General features: G+C 34.9%; 1 protein-coding gene and 1 pseudogene across 1 annotated transcript; both read left to right on the forward strand.

The window, feature by feature from the left end:
• On the forward strand, window positions 1–9,714 carry LOC129305829 (protein RRP6-like 2). Its single transcript, XM_054945964.1, is given in 15 exon segments — window positions 1–784; window positions 1,228–1,383; window positions 3,330–3,391; window positions 3,393–3,484; window positions 3,570–3,655; window positions 4,365–4,444; window positions 4,558–4,608; window positions 5,598–5,706; window positions 6,132–6,214; window positions 6,399–6,444; window positions 7,085–7,172; window positions 7,271–7,440; window positions 8,065–8,310; window positions 8,422–8,523; window positions 8,791–9,714. Coding segments are annotated over 15 exon segments (2,730 nt in total). The 5' UTR covers window positions 1–91; the 3' UTR covers window positions 9,457–9,714.
• Window positions 9,715–11,424: 1,710 nt separating this feature from the next.
• Window positions 11,425–13,698, forward strand: LOC129305579 (plant cysteine oxidase 2-like; annotated as a pseudogene).
• Window positions 13,699–19,295: the final 5,597 nt, after the last annotated feature.

The raw sequence follows: 19,295 nt of genomic DNA on the forward strand, positions 1-19,295 counted from the left end.
TTGCACGGATGGAGAGACCCACACACCAAGCGATGGCGATGTTTAGACTAAAACCCTAGCTCTAAACCCTTCACCAATCTCGGCCATCACGATGAGTCAGGACGCCATGGACGTTGATCAATCTCAGCCCACCGCAAGGGCGCGTACTCTGCACAATTTATCAACCGGCCCTCTGTCTTCGTCAGCCGTCAAGCTCTCGGGTTCTTCCCGATGCTTACCTTCGGACAAAGACTTTCACTTTTACTACAACTTCGACGAATTTAAGAAACCAATTGGAGAAATCGAGAAAAAATCCCAGACGATGCTGGAAGCCATCGGCAACTCGGCGCATTTATGGGGCAAGGAGATTGATTTACCCATGGATATCGACGATGCATATGACTGGTTGGTTAATGTGAATGACGAGGTTTTAGAGCGGTTCGATGTGTCCTTCGACGAGTTTCTTAGGATTAGGAAGAAAGAGGAGGAGACAGGGTGTCCCATGAGTTCAATGCCGGGCTCGGAAGACGGGTTCCAGTTGGTTTATGGGAAGAAGAAGAAGAAAGGGGCTAATCATCTGGGAGCTGGGAAAGTAGACGAGCCAGATTCAAGTCCTGCCTCCGGTGTTAAAGTGGCCGCAAAAGACAAGAAAACGACTGGGTCGAAGCCAAAGATTCCGTTTCATATACCAACAATTAGGAGGCCTCAAGATGAGTATAACATTCTAGTTAATAATTCAAACCAGCCTTTTGAGCATGTTTGGTTGCAGAGGAGCGATGATGGTCAGAGGTTTATTCATCCGCTGGTTAGTTTTCTGTTTTTTCTTGATAACATATATTGCTCTCTCTCTCTCTCTCTCTCTCTGCGCGCTAATTGATCCATTCAATCTGTGAAGGATGCAAGTGAGTTCCTAGCGTGGTCGGGAAGAAAAAAATAAGTCTTCAGTCTAAGCATGCCATGTCAAATGGATAATCTTAAAAACATAGGGTAGTATACTATTGTTCCGTGGAATCGATTCGCAGAAAGCTTTTTTAAAAAAAAAGAAAAAAAGGAAAAAAAGAAAACAGGTAGTTACATTTGAAGAGACATTCACTAAATCTAGGGCTTTCCTTACAACGTAAAAATTGATGCATGTGAATGGGGCATTTCTACAGCCTTTCATAATTTTACTTATCTTTTCTTGTGTTTACCATGCTGATTTTATTGTATGGTCCTTTTTATCATTTAATTATTAATTTCTCGTTTCAGGAGAAACTCTCTGTCTTGGATTTTGTTGACAAAGATCTTGGAGATTTTGAACCTAGAAAACCTCCCCCACTAGAATGCACCCCTTTCAAACTTGTGGAGGATGTCAAAGGTTTGAAGGAGTTGGCTGCTAAGCTGCGGGCAGCTAATGAATTTGCGGTAAAATATGAGTGCTGTTTATGTTTTGTTGAAAACTTTTGTGCATTTTTATGATCAACCATTTACCACTAACTCCTTGCTCATGTTTTTCGGAGCTTGTTTCCCTTATTTTTAGCATGATCATGCTACTACCCTTTATGCTATTGCTTTTAGTTTGCACAACTGCAGCGATACACTCTGCTCCAATTTGTTGAGTTTATAAACATTGGCCTTTAACCGTGCTATAGGAATTGCATATAACTTAAAGGCTGCATTTGGTAGGTGGGAACGGGTAAGGGTAAGCAACTTTTAACTAGTTTGGCACTTGCCAGAGCTATTTTCTAGTTTATGGCAATCTAGACACCTGTCATATACTAGGGGAAAGGAGATGGCTTCTTGGGAAACAAAAATTCGGTCCAGAATGCCCATGTCATCTCATTGCTTCGAGAATGCATGTGAATTACTTTGAGTCGTAGACTGTTGTTGGAGTGAAAGGGAGGTGATCATTGCTGGAGCAAATGCCCTCATCGTCATCTGGTCCCTCTCTTCTATCTGTGGCGCTTTCTACTTGCTCTTGCTTCCTATTGCCTCGCTGCTGCTGTCATCAAGCTCTTCCTTTCTCTTGTCCGTGCTCTTCTACCTTTCTCAATTTGATGCAGTGGTTTCTTGTGAGTACATGGAGCTCACTAAACCGGTGAGAATTCCACTGGCTGTGGTAGCGAGAAGAGGGGAATAGTGCAATTCTATCCAAGCCATGTTTTATATGCTGTCAACTGTGTTGTAGGCTGCAACTTGGAGATGGGTTTGCCCTAATACACTTGGGAGATTGGAGACACGGGCAGTATCATCTTTTCCTCATTTTATTTTTCTCTTTTCCTTTCTAAATTATTCTTACCGAACAGTCCACACGTTTTCCCTTTACCCTTCCCCTACATGTCTTGCAAATCCCTTTCCTTACCCCATTCCCATGTGGTCTGCAACTGAATATTGGTCATTCTTGATTCTGGACCATAATCTTAAGCCTCAATCAGATAAACTTAGGATGTATCTCATCATTCTTCTTTTTAAAAAAATTTCTGTGGTTCCTTGATGAGACATATCAAATGACAATACCTTTAGCTGCATGAAATCTTCACCCTTGATATGTACAATTTTCTTGAATTTCTTCGGATTCTGCTGTGTAAAGTTATGACGTCTTGTCTGTTGTGTTAAGATAGAGAGAGATGAAGAGAGATAGGTAGACGAAAGAAAGGGAAATGAGGAGACTTTCTGGGTAGTACATTCTGATTGATGAAAGATCAACAACTACATATCTGGACTTAGGGGTATTTATAGGCCGACCCATTAAGGACTAATACAGTAACAGAGTACCTAAATAATGATTATACCTCTTATACCCCTATACTTAACTAATTCTTACATTTCCTAACATTTACATATCATGCTGTGTGGCTAGTGAATATTGTCAGGTGAAACATGAGTTCTGCACTTTTTGGTTGTGTTGATGTAATAATGACCTGTGTTGGTTAAACTACGTTTTGGCTGATTTTGTTTTTTAAAATACTTTATGTTTGCTCTTCTTGTACCAGAAATACGTCTTTCCCCCCTCACTAGTTGCTGTTTGTTCTTGACCCATTTAATGGACAAACTATTCCCGAGATCAACTCTTGATGGAAATAAATTTTCCAAATTTTCCTATTCCAACAAATTTGATTTGTTCATTCCCAACTCTGCTGAAACCTAGAATTGGATTCTTTTGATTTCTACATCGGAAGTATACATATGATGTTTTAATTAATTTTCACTAATGCTAGAAACTTTAAGGAATGAATATGGAAAATGGGATTCCTCGAGGGATTACTTGTCTTTCTAGAGTCCTTATTGTTTGCGAGGAAATGTTCTACAAAATATAATAATTTGGTCATGCATATTCTTTTGATATGTTTGTCTTGACTTGAAATGTCTAGGTGGATTTGGAACATAATCAATATCGGTCCTTCCAAGGCTTGACTTGCTTGATGCAAATCTCACAGGACTGAAGATTTTGTTGTGGACACTTTGAAGCTTAAGATTCATGTAGGGCCACATCTAAGGGAAGTATTTAAGGATCCTTCCAAAAAAAGGTCTGTTGCGCGTGAATAGTTTCTTTTTGCTGGCTTTTAGCTCTGGTTCAGGTCTATTGACTTCCCCCTCTGTAATGCTTAATTAGGTCATGCATGGAGCAGATCGAGATATCATTTGGCTTCAACGGGATTTTGGCATTTATGTTTGTAATTTATTTGACACTGGCCAGGTTTGTGAAATTTTTACAATGTCCATTATTGAGATTCCTTCCCTATGAAATTTCCAGGAAAAGAATATTTGCAGTGACATTTATTTATTTTGATGGTATTATTTTCTGTGTAAATTAGTTCATTCGATCAGTTGATGCTGACTCTCGTTTACAGTGTATGACAAGGTGTTGAGGACGAGAGTTAATTTCTATACTACCACCACCAGATAAATTAGGCTTGCAATAGTCAAGTGTGTTTTTTGGGGGATGAGGTCTAGTGGGTGATCATATTGTTGCAGTCTTGAAAATTTGCGTGAAAATGATCATAACCAAATTGTATTCTTGCTTGTATCTATATTTGAGACATCTTCAAGGGATTTGCATACTATCTCCATACTACTGTAATATGCATGCAAACTTTTGCAAGATCTTTTCCCATCATTTTAGAGGATCCTGGGAAATTTTAGTATTTGCGCTTTTTGTTGTGTATGATGTGTAGTTTTCTTCATTTTCAGAGGATGTCTTGCTCCTCTGCTTGTATTATTGTTAATGGAATTGTTCTTCAATATAAAATCATGATCAGATGATGTGAAGCTTTTTTAACTTCGGTTCTTCTGGCACCTTTCTGTGAACCATGTTCATTGATTAATAGGTTATTACTATATTAGCATAACTTTGACCTTCACTCTCTCTTGAAAAGGAACTAATCTATGTTGACTCCATTGCTCAGGCCTCAAGAGTTTTGAAACTGGAAAGAAATAGTTTGGAATATCTTCTGCATTACTTTTGTGAGGTGACTGCAAACAAAGAGTACGCTCACTCTTCCCCTCTCTGTTTTATTTATTTATTTTATTGTATTTACTTTGTGCATTACTAATTCCTCTATCCTGCATTTTCAAAGTTGATGGGTAAACTCCTTGCAGATATCAGAATGCAGATTGGAGACTACGCCCTCTGCCTGATGAGATGATGAGGTGCTGTTGTGTTTTGAACCAATCTCACTTAATCCATGATACTCCTTTTGTTTTTCCCCGTGCTTGCATTGTTCTTTTAAATGTAAATCTGGCATCTAATCTCCAAGAATAACATCAGTAAATAATCCCTGGGTGGTTCTTTTGACTGTGGCATCAAAAATTAAGAATCTTAGGAATTTGATTTGTCTGCCATTTTTGCTGTACATAAGTGGGAATTACCTGCCCTGCTTCTCGAACATATAGGCGTAAATTTTCTTGACAAGGCTTTTATTCTATAGTCAGTACATCCCCCCCTCGGATGTTCAAAAGTCTTGCCCTTTAATTTTCTAGTTACTAAGGTTTATGCATCCCTGGGCTGACTAGAGATCTCATTTATGGTGTTTAACTTCTTGAAAGTTACAAGTTGGCTCTATTTGGATTAATGTGTGAATGTTGATTCTTGGGGCATAGATGGTAAAATAACAGATTATATACTTCAAGTGCTGCACAGGGGTTAGTTTAGGAGGGAGCCTGAGGCAATTCGAACACTAGGGCTTTTTCTCCCCTGCATCCAATGTTTGAAGATGCTTTTCCCTACACTTCATTGCTGGTTTGTCTGTCTCTTTTCATCCGCATGGTGTAAATTTATCCATGAAGTGTATAGGATCCAAGATTGTTAAACATTAATGTAGACGCTTGTTAAACTGCTTGAAAATGACTAGGCATCTCGTAATGGACCCTTGGACTCCTTCTATTTGATGGTTGATGCTAAGAAAATTAAGCTTGCCCCAATCATTGCAGTAAATAACAAATCAAACTCTGGTTAATTGTGTCTTTTAGTTTGCTGTTTGTTAACTTTTTCTTACATCTGTAATATTTGTATTGGTACATGATAATTATTATTTGTATTGTTATCATATTAGTCATTTAAGTTTTTATGTGATAACGAAGAGCATACCATCCCCGGGATTTGATGACTGTGATCTAATGAATTGTTATTCTGATGACAGATACGCCAGAGAAGATACTCATTATCTGCTGTATATTTATGATTTAATGAAAATCAAGTTATTTGAATTGCCCAAGGAGGCTGAAAATTCTGATACTCCTCTGCTGGAGGTAACTCTTGTGAATTCCCAAAACCTCCTGTCTGTGGACGCTATGGATTAATCATACTTGCATAATTGTGTTGAGTATCATTCTTGCATGCTCATAGAGTTCAGGATTTCAGTTTGTGCTATTGCGTTTATTAGCTTTGCTTCTGTTTTCTGTTCATATATTTATGGTATTTCTTTAGCTATTTCATGCTTTTGTTAAGTGAGTATGGATTCTAAATTGGGATCGATCATGGGCTACTATGGTGCTAAGTTTGGATCCAAGCAGTTAGATGCATGTGATTCACCAATCCTTTCCTTGGTGATCTTGTAATTTCAGCGGAGACAATTTTTGAATTTTGAATTCTGAATTTTTAAGCTGATGTAATAATAACTGAGCAGCTGGTGTAATATTTTTGTCTTCTAAATGGTGTTTCATTTTACTGATAGGTCTACAAACGCAGTTACGATGTCTGTATGCAGTTATATGAGAAAGAACTTCTGACGGAGAACTCTTACCTCTATATATATGGGTAACATTGTTACCTTTGTCAAGTGAAAACCTTTTATTATTTTGGCATTTCATTTCATTGTATTTTAAATCTCGTGATTACTTCTTTTGCCACTTCTAGGCGGTTTTCTCTTGTAATTTCTGCTCCGCATGATTTTATTAATGCTAGTCTAGAGATGTGGATCTAAACTGTGTTTTCAATGCAGGTTGCAAGGTGCTGGTTATAACGCTCAGCAGCTTGCAATTGTTTCAGTAAGCTGACTTCAAACTTATGAACGAAAGTCCATTTACCATAATCTGAAACTCTGTCTAAAAAAAAAAAGATTTGATTTCTAGAATCTGGAGTTTTCTCAGGAGCCAATTTCACACGAATGTTTAAAGCTGCCACCAAAACCCAGGGTTTTGTAGATTAATATATTTTTGGGCCTTTCTTTCATATGAAATTTCAGAATTGATTCTATACTCCATCACAAGCCTGCCACTGCCTGTTGATGTCCCTGTTGTCCCTGTCATTACTTCCATTTTTCAGCGCCTCTATTACTGTCGTTATCCTTTGGTAGCACCGGCTAATTCTGCTGGTTTTAACTCGTATTTGCTGAAACATATAGGTTTCTATCAAAAATAGCTTGCAGAAAGGTGACACAGCTTCTGTGGACCTTTCAAGCACAGTTATCCATTATATAATTAGGTCGCAATTGGTGGTAGTGTTATTAGTGTTCTTAAAACCTGAAATGCAGGTGGCTTCTAGCATGCTTGGATTGATGGCCCTGTTACGAGGATTATATTATTAATAATGAATGACAAAACATCTAAAAATTTAAAAAAATATGTGGGTATTTATTGCTTCCACTGACCACTGTGTTTAATTAAAATTCTGTTATCTGGCTCACAGGGGCTTTGTGAATGGCGAGATGTTGTTGCTCGTACAGAAGATGAGAGTACTGGATATGTCTTGCCTAATAAAATACTTCTTGAAATAGGTACATGAACATTGTGCCCCGTCTTGTTTTTCTTCTGAACGTAGCCCTTCTATCACGTGACATTTATGCTTTGTTTTTTTTTTTAACCTATTTCAAAGCTAAGCAGATGCCTGTTACTACAAGCAAGCTCCGTCGAATGCTAAAATCAAAGAACCCATATATCGAACGCAATCTTGATACTATAGTCAACATTGTTAGGAATTCCATGCAAAATGCTTTTGCTTTCGAAGCTGCTGCTCAGCAGTTGAAAGAGGGACGCCTTGCAACTGTAAGTGTTGTGTTTCAAAGGGTGACATCGATTGGTTAGGTTAGGTGATTATTTTATTTATGCTAGTCCTTTATTTTACAACTAGTATAAAGATAGCAAATGCAAATCGCTGAGCTACTGACCACTATTGGTAATGTGCATTTTCATCTCAAGTCTGATCTTACCAATGCAGGCTCAGTTCTTTTAGTTGGGTAAATTATCCTCCAGTCCCTGAATGGATGAAATTGCAGATCCCTTTCTATTTGGTTTCCCAATCAAAATACACATTTTGATACAATTTCAACACTATATTCTTGGTTTATGGATTTTTTTTTCCCACATGTTATGTGCTTATTATTGAAGAACTTGATTGCTTGGACTTTAAGAAGTAAGAACTACACCTGGTTTAGTCTTTTAGGAATTGGTAATTAACCTAATTACAGAGGCCATTAGTCGAAGTAATGTGTTGAGAATCGTTTAAATATCTTGGTTTCCAATGTTCAGGGAACGTTCCTCAACTGTTCAGTGCAGTGCTTAACAAGAATAGGGTTTTCTTATCACAATTTTTTTGGGGCTCTGTTTTCTGATATGTTTGTGGACTAATATGATGATTTCTAAACCCCTCAAAAATGTGATGATTTGCAGGGATCGGATCACGCAGTACCTCTTAGAGATGAAACTGATGCTCCCCAAGAGGATATGCCTCACTTAAATGTTTCAAATGCAAAAAAGGGAAATGGAGTTGAAGGTGGCACCAGTTCTAATACCTTGGAAAAATCTGCTACTTCTGTCCACCCTAAACAGGACACTTCTCAGCAGCAAGTTAAAAAGGGGGAGGTATCTATTAAATCTGATACACTCACTGTTTTAGAGCAGGACAGAAATGCTGCTGTCAGTACCTCTTCCGCTGAAAAAGTTGTATTTTAATTATTCATTTGTTTATTTTGATGTCTTGACTTGTATGTTAGGGCATCAGCCTCATTGGTGTTCAATTGTTGACAGGGTCGCAAAGCAACTGTTCAGGTGTTGAAAAAGCCTGCTGGCGCTTTTGGGGCACTTCTTGGCAATCCAGCTTCAAAGCGGAAGCTTGATGCTGGCAAAAAAGTAAGCTTTCCTTGATGAACCTTTCATTCAAAGGATGCGTTTCAGTTTCACACGATGCAAACCTTTTGCCCCTTTTTTTTATTCTCTCTGGCCGCCATTTGCATTTCGCAATTGGGTGAGACGTAATAAAGCTGATTAGTAATAAATTTGCTGAGGCACGTCACGTTTAGGATATTCAGACTTCTTATACATATGGCACACTGCTCGAGTTATTTTTACACGGTTTTAGATAACATTAGTTTCACTTAATCTTTCGTTATTTTCTAGGGCAAGGAAGAGGCCAAGCTGGAGCAGATTAGATCTTCGGTCAGTCTTCCTTTCCATTCGTTTTTGGGCAGCAGTGAGAAGTCAAAAATAGTCGAAGAAATTCCTAGTGTAGCAGCCTCTGAAAGCGAAGCTTCGGCTGTCCAAAACCCAGTTTCCGACAATCCTGTTTCTGCCTCCACTGCTGATGAGATTATTCTACTCGATTCTGATACTGACCCAGAGGATGCTACGAACAATAATCCGGAAAGCACAAAGGAGGACATTGAGAAAAATTCTACGGTCTCCACTTCAGGAAAAGAGAACGAAGACGAGCCAATGTCTCTCTCGGAACTGTCATCAAGCTTCCAAAAATGCTTTCAGTCAAACACTCAAAATAGAAGAAGACTAGCCAGTAAAGCTGAAGAATCCGGTAGGTTACTGGAAGTGAAGCCATTTGATTACGAAGCTGCCAGGAAGCAAGTCAGGTTTGGAGAAGATGCAACTTTGCAGGAGGAGGACGATGACGAAGACGGTGGTCTGAGGCGGCGGCAGCGCAACTCTGGTGGTAAGAAGAAAAATTCAGCAGTAGGACGGGGACAAACTAGTGATGTGGCCAAAGAACTGCCTTCCGCTAGAAGACGTCAGGCATTTCCAGCTTCTGGGAATCGGAGCGCAACTTTCCGCTGAATATGAACTCTGCTTTCTTGGTTTACGAGATACATGGCGAAGCTTGCTGGTCCATTCATATCCGTCCCTGTCGCAGTCTAAGCAACATGAGAGGTTTAGATGCCTATTTGTTCCCCTGTTTTTCTCATCTTTCAATTGGAATCTGACACCGTCTTTATATGAGCAGGTCATCAGAATCTGTGAGTAGTTGATTTGTAACGTACTTGCCCTGCTTTCAATTAATGATAATGTTATCTTTTATTTTTTTAAAAAATTAAATTTAAGTGTCAGTCGAGCATATGATATAAATAACAGCCTCAGATTTCCGACAGTATGTATTTCAATTTTCAAGCCGTATTAGTTTTTTGATCATATAAAAAATATTTTAATTTTATTTATAAGACATGTTTTGCAAGTAATTTTTAATTTAAAATATTGAACACATTGTAATAATTAAATTATATTTTTTAATTATATTTTTTTTTAGTTTATGTGGAGGTATTTAATATATTTGTATTATTATTTAAAATTAAAAGTAAAAATAAGAGTATGTTCTATCCTTATATGATATCAAAAAAAAAAATAATTTTTTTAAAATATATGAAATAATTAAAAGCATTGGATCGTGACTAATAATTGACGCTGGTTTATCATTCATCGGACTATTATGTGGTTTTGCACGGACTTGCAGAAGCATAAACGTGTGTATTTATACCTATAATATAATATCCCTTATTTGGCGTATCCCGAGCATAAAGTAGCTTCATGGTTTTGAATTCCACTGGAGCATAAACCATGAATTCCTCGTAGTTTTCGCATGCGCAATCGCGTCTAATATATATATATATATATATATATATTTTGGCCACAATCGCATCTAATGAATTGGAATATTATCTTTATAAGTTTATACATGACGATCATATTATGTTTATGTAAATAGAAAATTAAATTTGCCGTTAGAAAATGAGGTAAAGACGCAGAGCCCAGAGGATAAGATGTGTGCTCTCAGTCGCTTTGGGAATCAAATAGCACGTTGCAGTTTTGCACAGATTCTGTGCCCTTGCCAGGACATGGCTATAAAAATTACCAGCATCAAGCTCAAGTCACCTATAAATCAAAAGAAAAATATTTTTATGTAGTAGCACCTCAATTTATTAAATCAAATCAAATTTCTGGAGAATTAGAGATATACTGTAATAAGACTAAGAGACGTTAACGATGAAATTTTACAATTAAAAAATATAAACAATTCAACGGAATTAATATTTAATAGTGATGTATATCTGCCGTTTTCCCAACTAGATTCAGATTGGCTTTCAGAGTGTTTCTCCCTTGCGAAGTAATCATGGTCGTGGGACTAGCCCCCACGTTAGTGGCATTTTGGTAATTCCAGCGATGGTTTACCGTCTTAACCATCAAAACAGGGGTCGCTTTAACCACCAGTTTCCTTCAATCTATGGGGCGCGGGAAAGCGGAAATGCAAAAATAAAAAATAAAAATAAAAATACTGCTTTTCTCTTTCCTTTTCATCCGGTTTTCTTCCGACAACACTGCCTCATTTCTATCCCTAATCGAAACGGCCCCTGGTTTTCGAGTTTTATTTTCATTTTCTCTCTCTCTCTCTCTCTGCCTCTGACTCTTCCATTTATCTATAAATATCAACTTATCTGTCTTCTTATTCCCCTCGTTATTCCCTGAAATATCATCTTCTCCGTATTCTTACCTCTGCTCTGTTTTGCCCGTACTGATGATTTTCTTCCTTTCTGGTCGGCTGTAATCTGGCCAGCTTGCTTCCCTATCTCAATCAACGAAAGAAAGGAGCGATATTAAACATCTGAAAGTTTCGATTTTGCTAACTTTGTGGAATCTGGGTTTAAAGTTTTATTCCTGCACTTGTTTTTCTCATTGCTGAAGTTGGAGCAGATTTTAACATCGGGAGACGGTTGATCTAAACTGTTGCATCTTGTAGTATAAGTTTTTGCACAAATGCCTGTGAAAGTTTCTAAGTTGATTGACATGAAGAGAGAGATAGGTGGTGTGTCGGTGGAGCCTGAACCAGGTTTGGTTGAAACAGGGGGAGGACAGACTTGGACATGTCAATAGGTTCGTCATGTGAGAAAAATCATCAGCAAGAAGAAGAAATCATGCCGTGGAATTACCAGGCAGGCAGTTCCGAGGGTTCCGGAGGCACTCCAGGAGCTGTTTGTGTCTTGCAGAGAAACATTCAAAGGCCCAGGAACAGTTCCCTCACCTGAAGATGTTCATAAACTATGCCACATCCTTGGTACTACTTTCTTCTGATCTTGAATTCTAACTCGCTATATTTGCAGGAGATGATGTGTCGTGTTTAGAGTATATGTTTGCTTTTATGTGATCTCTTATTGACAAGTGTCAAGTTCTGGGTCAAATTAGATGTACCTCTTGGGCATCGAGCTGGTGGTTGCTTGCTTTTGCCTGTGCGGTTTGGCCTCTTTACCCCAATTACACTAAAGTACAAACCAGAAAGCTCCCCCCACCCTTTGTTTTCATTTTATCTGCCCCGCATTGTTTTTCTTTATAATTTTTTATTCTTTGTCAGTTAGTTTTTTTTTTTTGGGTGTTAAAAAATCAAATGAAAAGTGTTTGATAAAATTTCAGTGCCCCTTCGTCCTGTGGAAAAGCAAAGTTATCACTTTCCCTTCTGACGGCGATATAGACCAAAATCAATTCATTATAGGACCGGGCCAACATAGGATGGCACGTGATCGAAGTTTCCTTCGGGACACAAGATGGAAAGGAGGAAAATTCCAAAAATAATGATAACTAACTCGTAGGATCCGACTTTATTGAGTTTGTTAAACCACATTGTTTATGAATCCTATGAATGGTGGGGCTTTTAGATGAATTTTGTATTATATATTGATGATGATGATGAATTAGTTTAATTCCTTCGAGGAATGACTTCCATGCACTTGTCAGTAACCATGCGTTTTCTAGTATAGGTAGTGCGGATTGAATATGTATTTTCTAGTTGGCAACAAAAAAAAAAAAATAATATGTATTTTCTAGTATATCTCATTTGAAGTGTTATTGTGATGTTTTCTTCCAGATAAGATGCAGCCGGAAGATGTTGGCTTGGACCTGCGGTTCTTCAAGCCTGAAAATATGGCCTTTGAGAATGCAAGTGTCACCAGCACTACCATTTACGATTGCAAGAATTTCTCGGTAAGTTCTCTTCTGATTCATTTTGCCTACCAATGAACTCACAAACTGATGCTTAAAACAAACATCCTTAATTTTGGGTTACTTTTGTTTGTTCATGCAGCTCTGTATCTTCTTCCTACCTGCAAAAGGAGTCATTCCCCTCCACAACCATCCAGGCATGACTGTTTTCAGTAAGCTTCTGGTGGGGGACATGCACATCAAGTCTTACGATTGGGCTGATCCTGAGGCCTCAAGAATTCATCTCAACCATCTCAAGGTGGCTATTAGTTCTCTTTTTTGAGACTTGTTGGAATATCTATGTAAAAGTGGTTTTTGAATTTTGTCATTTTGGTTTTGCAGTGAGATTGGCGAGGCTAAAAGCTAATAGGGTGTTTACTGCACCCTGCGATACTTCAGTGTTATACCCCACAACTGGGGGCAACATTCATGAGTTCACAGCCATAACCCCATCTGTTGTGCTTGACGTTCTTGGCCCTCCTTATTCCCGACAAGACGATCGTGACTGCTCTTACTACAAGGATCATCCTTATTCTGCTTTTTCTTGTAAGTACATCTCACAGCTTTCCAGAACTTCTGTTATATATGGATTGACAAAGTCTTGTATTATTCTTCAGCTGGTGAGCTGTGTTTAATTTGTGTTGATGTTGCAGGTGGAGAGAGTGGAGTGAGGGAAGAGGAGCAAGATGTGTATGGATGGTTGGAAGAAATTGAGATGCCAGAGAACTCTCAAATAGAGGCCATTGAGTATAGGGGTCCTCAAGTTATTGACACTACTTTGTAATAATACACGTTTTCCATAACAAATCCACGCTTGTTATTTGCTGTTCTTACTGAATACCAAGAAGGCATTATAGAGATCTCAACACAATCACAAACCCTGCGCTTTAGGGTTCATGTTCGAGAATCTACATGTGTTTGCTGGTTTTTGTTCTTTATGGCTTAGATTTTACTTGGTGGAGTGTTAATGTAAAGCTCTAATTTGTTCATTATATGGCTACTGGATGTATAACTTTCATGAGGCTGATTTTTTAATTAAGAAAAGCAATTGGTTACTTACCTGCCGAGGGTTTCGGATAGTTTGGGTAAACAACTCATAAAAGTTATGGTTATGCTTAAAGAAATTGTTCGTTTCACAGTGACTAAAACCAGAGACGGATCGAGGGGGGCAGTCATGGTTGGAAAAAAAAAGTTGTTAAAATTATTGTTTTCTCTTGTCGAAAATGGTAAAATTAACTTCAGCTCCCCCACTGGCCACTACAATGTAATTTTATATCCCCCCGTTTAGTTGGTTCTAGATCCGTCCCTGACTAAAACTACAAAACAAGGCGGATTTGGTTGGTTGGTTTTGGTGAAAAGTCATTCATGAGGAGCGAAATCAAGGAAAGAGTCAAATTCACTTTCTTCGAGATTTCACTAATGAATTAACTGCTTATTTGGTTTTTTTACTTTCATTTTTTATTTTAAAAAATATTTTGTAACATCAACTTTAGAATTGTTTTTCAAAATCTAAATAAAAATAAAAATTTATTTAATTATATTAATTTAAAAATAATTTTAAAATTAAATAATAGACTGATTGAGATAATTACATGTGGTTAATTGTTATGATTCATGATAAAAATTGATTAAACTAACTTCAATTTAATAATCATATGTCATATATATTGAAAATAAGAAAAATAAAATAAAAAAAACTTTAAGTTGTTTCATTTTTTGTTTTTAAAAAATAAAAATAATTTTAAAAACAAACAAAAACACTTATTTAAATGAGTTTTTTAATTTTTATTTGTAAAAAAAATAGAAAACAAACCGTTCTCAAAACTCTCTTTTTTTCTCCTTTTATTTTTTCCTTGGTTTAAAAAATAAAAGCAATCCATCTCATTTGAAACAAATATAATTAAACTCACCATTTCATTAGCATTATCAACAAGATTAGAAGTTTGCTTATGCGTCATTGATAAGTTTTTATTAACCATATTTTTAAAGAAACAAATTTATATGTTGACTGATTTGCTCATGAAGCAGTTTATAACAATTTCCATTTTATGATTTTCGATGTTCCTCCCTCTAGGTGTTGAAACTTTTTATGCTTGGATTCTTCATAATCATCATTTTGTAATTGCACTGTTTTAATGGTGACTCTGTGAATTAAAAACAAAATATATAAAATGAAAATCCTCTTGAATGTGGCACAATACATATTCTCTCCGTTTAAAAATTAACCAAATTTTATTTTTTATAAAGTAGTTACTACTTTCTAACTAACCATATCTTTTCATATTTACCTCTATTAAATACCCTACAATAAATATAAAGTCATTATCAATAGGGGTACTTTTGAAAAAAAAAAGATAATGATCACGCTCGAAAGATTAAAAATGTTTCATATTTTTAAATATTTAATTTCTTAAAAAATTTTATATTTTTAAATAGAGGGAGTACATTTTATGCATTAGCTTTGTAATGTAACAAAAGGATTAGGAAAAAAACGTTGATATAAGCATTAGTAGTCAAACAAATTAAAATAATCCTTCACCCAAAATAAAATGAAATAATCATATCTTAAATAACTTACTGGGTTCAGTAAACTTTTTAGTCGAAAATTAAAAATTCATCTTATTGAAGAAATAAGAAGAGATACTGTAATAAGCAGTGTTTTTAAAATCGAACTGGACCGGCCAGTCAGACCGGTCCGGTTTAGAAGAAAAAGTTATTTTAAGGGTTGAGCCAGGTTAAGCCGTTTCGAACCGGTGGTCAGACCGGAAATTGAAATCAAGCCAGGAACCAGATCCGTTTTCAAAAACTGGACTGTTAAAAAAAACTTTTTTTTATCAAATTTTTTTAAAAAAATGACTAATTTTTTTAATCATTTGATATTATGTTGTATCATGTGGCTTGTTAATCATGATAAATTTAAAATCTTTGATTTTTTAAAGTTAAATAACAATTTTATATGTATTTCTTATATTTAATTATTATATACATATATAATTTTTTTAATTTAATTATTATGTCACCTGTTGGTCCAATCAGTTCAACCATGCGAACCGTAAACTGCTGACTTTTCGAGTTAAATGTCCGATTCAGTTCTGAAAACATTAGTAATAAGAGAATAATCTGTGCGGCAGGGATTTATAGCCACTGGCGTAACATAAACGGGCAATGAACTCAGGCTTGACAAGAATCTTCTACGCAAAGCGCGATTATTCTGGAAGGTCTGCGTTTCATGACGTGCATCTAATCATCCCTATAATATCTTACTAAAGTGATATTAATTATGATTTCATACCACATACATGCATCTGCTTTTCTCTAATATGTGAGAATCTCAAATTTTAAAATCAAAGCCTCCGAGGTTACCTAACGCGTTCAATATAAGAATCTTGACTGACTTTTATTTCGTGGAGTTTCGTCTTCTCAGTGACAAACAAATAATAACATATCTTTATGACCTTATCTTCTCCTTAAATTGTAAAATGTGTCAATGTACTGTAGATAAACAGTTCCTATACAGTAATTAAATCATATTTAATATTCCAAAATGAGATGTTCGAGAATATTGCACATGTGGGGGTTATTTCAAGTTGCTCAGGTGTATTCCCGCTTCATGTACGTAATTGCCGTCAAAATACCATTTTGACATTCTTTTGTTATTATGTTTTTAAAATTATATAACTAGGAGAAGTAAAAGTTGTGAACCTTTATTGAGAAAATGCGGGTGGGGCCCACTGTTGGGCCATAGTAAAAAAAAATGAACATGCAAAAATTTTTAATATGTACAAAATAATGAATTAAAAAATAAAATAAATTTTTGCTTATTTTAATAATAAACTTTTTTATTAAAATAATTTCTAAGACACAAAGTACGCATGTGATAATATATTTTAGAATAATTTATGCTATTTAACTTTTAACATGCATATAGGATAACAAATTAAAATATAACAAGTTAATATCTAGATTTAAAATTACACAGGTAATATACACACCCGTATATATTAGTATTTAATGAATTTTTTAAAAATTTAATTCATACAGATAATAATAAATTTTAGATAAAATAATTTTTTACTACATTTTTAATGTATAAGAGATAAAAAAATATAGTTATTCTGTTTTGAATGTTATAATTATTTGTGTGTGGAGGATAAAAAATATAGTTGTTGGCTCAATTTTTGGTGAATGGGTGTGAGTGTTGCAACGTTTAGGTGTTTGAGTATGCCAAACATATCAAAAGAGCATGTTTCTAAAAAAGTGAGTTATAATCAAACAATCAAAATGAGTTCTTAATGTCCTTTACTATAATTTTCTTAGATAATGAAATAACTTGCTAGAGTGATAATGCATGCACCATGAAAGAGCGTAAAGCTTAGTGGTATTATTTAAAAAAAATAAATACAATGAGGAGTTTCATGAATATAAAAAAGTAGAAAAGTATGAGAAACTAGCCTAAAAAACTAAGTTTATATAGGAAAAAGTGAGTCACATAAGGTGAGATTGAAGACAACGCCGAGGTCAAAAATAGAGTAATTGTGTTGGGTAAATGTAGTGTAAATTTGAGTAAGTGTTAAGTCTTCTTTGATTGCATTTATAGCAAAATGACAACAGCAAGATCCTTTTGAATTTTGATTTTGGTGCCATTAAGAGCATATAACTATTCATGCCCGGGAGCTCCACTGTGTGAAGTAATAGGCATGGAAGCAATGATAATCTCAAGAGTAAAAAATATAGTTGTTGGCTCAATTTTTGGTGCATGGGTGGGAGCATTACAACCCTTCAGGTGTTCAAGTATGCCAAGCATGTCAAAAAGCGCATTTAAAAAAAAAAGAGTTATAATCAAACGATCAAAATGAGTTCCTAATGTCCGTTACTATAATTTTCTTAGATAATGAAGTAACTTGCAAGAGTGAGAATGCATGCGCCACGAGAGAGTATAAAGCTTAGTGGTATTACTTTAAAAAAAAAATTACAATGAGGAGTTTCATGAATATAAAGAAGTAGACAAATATGAAAAACTAGCCTAAAAAAGCTAAGTTTACACAACAAAAGTGAGCCACGTAAGGTGAGGTTGAAGACAATGCAAAATCAAAAATAGAGTGATCGCGTTGGGCAATTGTAGTATAAATTTAGTAGGGTGTTAAGTCTTTTTTGGTTACACATTTATAGCAAATTGGCAATGGTAAGATCTTTTTGAATTTTGATTTTGACACCATTAAGAGCATATAACTATTCATGCCTAGGGAGCTCTATCGTGTGAAGTAATGGGCATGGGAGCGTCGATAATCTTAGAGAGTAGGGAGTGGGCGAAACTCTATCAAACATTTCATCAAAACACACTGTCCAACTTATTTCATAAAAAAAGGTTGTAATTGGGTGAGTTTTCTTTCCTTTAGTTTGGGCTTTATAAACTTTTATAATTGGGCTTGGCAGTTCAAGTTTGGTTCAAGCAATAATTATTCATATTTTTATTTTGGATTAATGAGTAAATAGGATCTTAAACTCTTGTTCAAAAATCGTTATGAACCTTGAACTTTTAAAATATATAAAATAAACTTTAAAATTTTAAATTCATAATAAAATAAATTCTGACGTTTAACTTTTTTAACAGTATTACTATTTACAAGAGTATTGTAACGGTAAGGTTAAATATATAGGAAAATAAATCCTGAATAGTAACGGCGTTAAAAAAGTTACGGTCAGAGTTTATTTTATTATGAATTTAAAAGTTTAGAATTTATTTTACATATTTTAATATTTCAGAGTTCAAAGCGGTTTTCGAGCAATAATTCAGGTCTTATTTTCTCATTACCCTTTTATTTTTATAATTTTTATTTTCTATTATTTTATATAATTCTTTTTAATATATTCCAAACATTTTCATTTGATGTAAAATTATGAAGTCAATATTTACTTAATATTTAACTTTTATTAATGTTATCACATATTTAGTTGGGGTAAATGAAGGGGCACGGTGATTTTAATGAATTGAATCCCCTAAAAACAAAAACAAAAGTGAGGTTCAAACTTTTTAATTAATTTACTTACCCTTTCCATTTACATCTTATCTATTTGTAAATATATCATTTTAAGATATCTTTATTTATATTTTTTAATTTATGCGGGGCAATAAATTTTGGAATAAAATATGTTTTTTAAGTTTGTGATGTTTATTTTTGGCAAAAAAAAAGTTTGTGATGTTTATGAGATAACAAATTATAAAGTAGGACAGATTGTTATATATCATTTTAGCATATCTTTTATTCATATATTTTCTATGTGATTTTAATTTTAGATAACTCATAATATACAGAGTACCTAGGTAAAATAAAATATGAGATTTAATTTTTTTGAATTGGTTGAAATATTTTTAAATAAAATAAGGTGTTACTTATATTTTTAATATGTACAAGGATAAGAAATCCTCAAATAAATTATTAGTTTTTTTATGTACAAGATAATAAATTCTAAAATAAAACATTTTAAAATTTTAATATTTTTGTGTTCACTCATCTTGAAATAACAAATTTTTTATTTATGTACAAGGATAAGAAACCCTCAAATAAAAGAATTAGTTTTTTTTTTCTACGTACAAGATAATAAATTCTGAAATAAAACATATTTAAATTTTAATTTTTGTTGGGATCACACGTCTT

The sequence above is a fragment of the Prosopis cineraria genome, unplaced genomic scaffold (genome assembly GCF_029017545.1).
Source record: "Prosopis cineraria cultivar Desert tree isolate PC_DT_omini unplaced genomic scaffold, ASM2901754v1 PC3, whole genome shotgun sequence".
Classification (NCBI taxonomy): Eukaryota; Viridiplantae; Streptophyta; class Magnoliopsida; order Fabales; family Fabaceae; genus Prosopis; species Prosopis cineraria.